General features: G+C 50.4%; 1 protein-coding gene across 2 annotated transcripts; it reads left to right on the forward strand.

Annotated features, from left to right (window-relative positions):
* Positions 1 to 1,230: 1,230 nt before the first annotated feature.
* Positions 1,231 to 2,812, forward strand: LOC133242974 (protein BEX4-like). Of its 2 annotated transcripts, none has more exons than XM_061409271.1 (3): positions 1,231 to 1,319; positions 1,773 to 1,850; positions 2,217 to 2,812. In XM_061409271.1, the coding sequence occupies exon 3, from the start codon at positions 2,222 to 2,224 to the stop codon at positions 2,582 to 2,584; it is 363 nt and encodes a 120-aa protein (XP_061265255.1). In that variant the 5' UTR covers positions 1,231 to 1,319; positions 1,773 to 1,850; positions 2,217 to 2,221; the 3' UTR covers positions 2,585 to 2,812. The 2 variants fall into 2 exon arrangements, with proteins under 2 accessions (XP_061265255.1, XP_061265256.1); XM_061409272.1 differs by lacking the exon at positions 1,231 to 1,319 and adding an exon at positions 1,450 to 1,474.
* The last annotated feature ends 1,316 nt before the right edge of the window (positions 2,813 to 4,128 follow it).

The following is a 4,128-nucleotide window of genomic DNA, read 5'->3' on the forward strand; positions in this document are numbered from 1 at the left end:
CATGTTAATGATATAATGGTTGTCATTAAAAGAGTCCTTGTAGAAGTGCACAACGGAGAAGGCAATGGCACCCCACTCCAGTACTCTTGCCTGGAAAATCCCATGGACGGAGGAGCCTGGTAGGCTGTAGTCCATGGGATCGCTAAGAGTCGGACACGACTGAGTGACTTCACTTTCACTTTTCCCTTCCATGCATTGGAGAAGGAAATGGCAACCCACTCCAGTGTTCTTGCCTGGAGAATCCCAGGGACGGCGGAGCCTGGTGGGCTGCCGTCTATGGGGTCGCACAGAGTTTGACATGACTGAAGCGACTTAGCCGCAGCAGCAGCAGCAGCAGAAGTGCACAAAGTGATATGTCTAGGATTTACTTCAAAGATAATCTCTAAGGGTGGAAAGTGGGTAAGGGGATATAGATTAAACAAGATTGACCATGAGTTGTCCCGATACATTTTCAGTTGTTGCGTACACTCAGTGATGAGTACGTTGCCTTTCATGATACTGTTCTATTTTTGCGTATGTTTGAAATTTTCCATAATAAAAGATAAAGTTAATGTGAACTATAAATAGAAGAAATTTTTAGTCAAAAATAGGAACAAAACAAAAAAGTGTGAAAATAATTAGAAACAACACCATCTCCTTGGCTCATTTCCTGTTCCCCACTCTCCCCCATGCATTTGTGTTCAGAGAAAATAAGAAACCGGGGGACAATCATGATAAGGAGAATAACAGCTTGGGAGTGAAGTGGGTGGGACAACTTGCTCATCACAGATATTCTTGCATTAATTTTGTTTTTTAGAATATTGCATTAAAGTGTGATTAAGTGCTGAGGGGTTTAGCATCCCCTACAATGCTGCGCCTAAATCCCGGCAGGTGGAGGGGTGTATCCTGGGTGCAGAGGAGGGAAAAGGCAAGTCCTCAGAAGAGAAATGGGAATGGCTATCGGCCCCTGGGAAGATAGTGCCCTTAGGTGGCCGGCAGAGAAAGGCCCAGGAACACGTGAAGAAAGGAGGGTTCTACGGCCGGCTCCTGGACAAGTGTCACAGGGCGGCGGGTGGTGGTGGTGAGGAGGACTGAGGGGCAACGGAAAGTGTGTGTGCACCACCAAGGGCTCTGCGAGACCCCGAGGGGCAGGAAGGGCGGGGCGAGGGCGTGGCTTTCCATTGTGACACAAGCCCCACGTGACCGGCCAGTGCCTAGTCTTGCTTGCACGCCCCGCTCTCGCGTCGGACCCGGCTCGCCTCTTGGTACCTGCTCCGGGTGGCCGTGAGGGAGCGCGGGCCGGGGACGACCCCTAAGAGCAGGAGAAGCGAGAGGAGCAGGTAAGGGACCCAGAGTGGGGTCGGCAAAGGTGGCGCGGGCGAGCGGACGCAGCCTGAGGACCTCTCCTCGGGAGTCCGTTGCCTCGGAGTGGAGACTGCAGCTCCAACGCCACCCCGCCCCCGCCCCGACACCGGGCGTTTGGCCGCCGAAAGCGGTAGGCCTTCCCGGGGGCTTGGGTGGGGGACGGGCCGGGAGGCCTTAAGGCCGCAGGCCCTTGCTAACACCTGCTTCTCGCACCGTAGCGAGCTTTTCCCACACCCCTGCCCCGCCCCCGTTCTTCTCGGGTTATAAAATGTTGGTCGGCGCGGCGTGTGGGGACTGAGAAGGGGGCGGTTGAGCCTGGGATCGGGGCACACTGGGTGGGGGTGGCTGGGGGGTAGGGGACGCGGGGCCAGGAAGGAGCCGAGCGCCTGGCTGTAGCAGCCCCCTGCCCCCACCCCGACCCTCTGCAGGTCTGCGAGTCGAAGTGTTGCAGCGGCGCACTTGCAGCAAGAATCGGAAGGAGCAGGAGACAGCAAGGATAGGCCCAGGTCGGTGCGAGGGACAGTTGGGCGGTGGGGGGCGGTGGGGGGCGGTGGGGGGCGGTGGGGGGAACGTGGGGAAAACCCTAAGACTCCAAATGCTCCCTGCAACCCCGTCCTCCATATTGGTGCCTGCAGAGACCTGGGCCTGGATCGGCAGGGAAAATGGGGGGTTTGGGGCGCGGGAGGGGGGTAGTGCTCGGACTGGGGGCTTCCTAGAGGGCGTAGGAGGCCTCCCAGGTGGGAAAAGGAAAATTTGAAAAGCCTTTGACCACCAGGGCTGGGAAGCCTGAGAGGTGCGTAGTAGGGCCTCTGTCCTCGGTGCTGATCATTCCATCCAGAAAATAGCCCCTTGTTGCATCTTCTGTCTCCTAGGAGCAATGGCTTCCAAAGAGGAACGAGCAATAGAAAGTTTCAACATGGAAGATGCCCAACAGGAAAACGAACGAGGAGACCAGGCCTCTTTGAAGACTGGAGAGGAATCACGCGACTTGGGAGGGGGCAAAGTCCAGAAGTCTGGAGGAAATATCAGACTGGGATGGGTTAGACGACTTGTCCCTAATTTTCGATGGGCTATACCCAACAGGCGTATTGATCACAATGAAGTGGGAAATAATGTAGAAAAGCATATGGGGCAGATAATAGAAATCAAGGGAAAGACTAAGAAGCAGCAGATGAGACATCATGTGCCCTATCAAACTCCTGAACCTGACAATCATTGTGAGTTTTGCCTTATACCTTGAATGTTAAAGAGGTTTCCTGAGGTTAATAAAATGGCCTCTGCTCTACATGCTTGTAGTTTCTCTGAGTTACTTTTTTTGTAAATCTTTTGGTGTTTCCACTTGCCAGTTTCTAACTGAATACTATTTTGTCTCATTGTATAACTTTCTGTCAGCAGGGCAATTTCATTCAGTTATAAGAAAAAGTATTCTTTTCATAATATGAAATTAATAAAGCAGTTTTTAAAGCAATCTTCCTGGTACACACCTTGTTTTATTTTTTGTTAATGTTACCTTTCCTCTTCTAGCTCCCTAGACACAAAATATCAATTGTCTTTGGTGATTTTTGTCCTCAACCAACCAGGAAGGATCATATTCATAATTCAATATCTGATAGAACTTTAAGAATGCATTGTTGTTGTTGTTTAGTCGCTAAGTTGTGTCCAACTCTTTGCAATCCCATAAACTGCAGCATGCCAGGTTTCCCTGTCCTTCACTATCTCCCTGAGTTTGCTCAAACTCATGTCCATTGAGTCAGTGATGCCATCCAACTATCTCATTCTTTGTTGTCCGCTTCTCCTCCTGCCCTCAATCTTTCTCATCAGGGTCTTTTCCAATGAGTTGGCCCTTTGCATCAAGTGGCCAAAGTATTGGAGCTTCAGCTTCAGCACCAAACCTTCCAATGAATATTCAGGGTTGATTTTCTTTAGGATTGACTGGTTTGATCTCCTTGCATGTCCTACTGTTTTCGAGGAGTGTGAGTCCACCATCTTCATAAAAATACCTTAGTGGGGGAAGTTCTTTGAGAATGTGGGACCTCTGGTTTCTATCCTGTAGAACAAGAGCGCTACTTAGTCTCTCAGTCGTGTGACTGTGCGACCCTAGGGACTGCAGCCTGACAGGCTCCTCTGCCCATGAGGATTCTGAATATTGGAGTGGGTTGCCATGCCCTCCTCCAGGGGATCTTCCCAACTAGGGATTGAACCCAGGTCTCCCACATTGCAGGCAGATTCTTTACAAGCTGAGCCACCAGAGAAGCCCAGAACCAGAGTGGGAACTCCAAATGATCCCGTTTTTAGTAAGCTTTCCAGGTAATTCTAGTGTATATCACTAGAGGCCACTATTGTATGTGTGTATGTTGGAAAGTGAAGTGTTAGTTGCTCAGTCCTGTCTGACTCTGCGACCACATGGACTGTAGCTCACCAGGCTCCTCTGTCCATGGAATTGTCCAAGCAAGAATACTGGAGTGGGTTGCCATTTCCTTCTCCAGGGGATCTTCCCCACCCAGGGATAAAACCCGTGTCTCCTGTGTCTCCTGCATTGCAGGCAGATTCTTCACCGACTGAGCCACCAAGGAAGCTGTACGTATATTTCATGAACACATATGTGTATCATGTCACATTAAGTGTAAACGAAGTAAGTGTAATAACATGATGAATACTTCCTGAATTCACGGGGCAAAAGCATTAAAAAAGAAAAGTACAAGACCTTAAAGTAGACTGCTTATAAAAAGGGTAGGGACAATGGCAGATGAGGGTACTGGAGTTGAGATGCCAAGTACCAAGGTG

The sequence above is a fragment of the Bos javanicus genome, chromosome X (assembly GCF_032452875.1).
Source record: "Bos javanicus breed banteng chromosome X, ARS-OSU_banteng_1.0, whole genome shotgun sequence".
In the NCBI taxonomy this organism is placed as follows: Eukaryota; Metazoa; Chordata; class Mammalia; order Artiodactyla; family Bovidae; genus Bos; species Bos javanicus.

Excerpts from the sequence above, each read along its gene's own strand:
- LOC133242974 (XM_061409271.1), top strand. The coding sequence starts at position 2,222 with ATGGCTTCCAAAGAGGAACGAGCAATAGAAAGTTTCAACATGGAAGAT.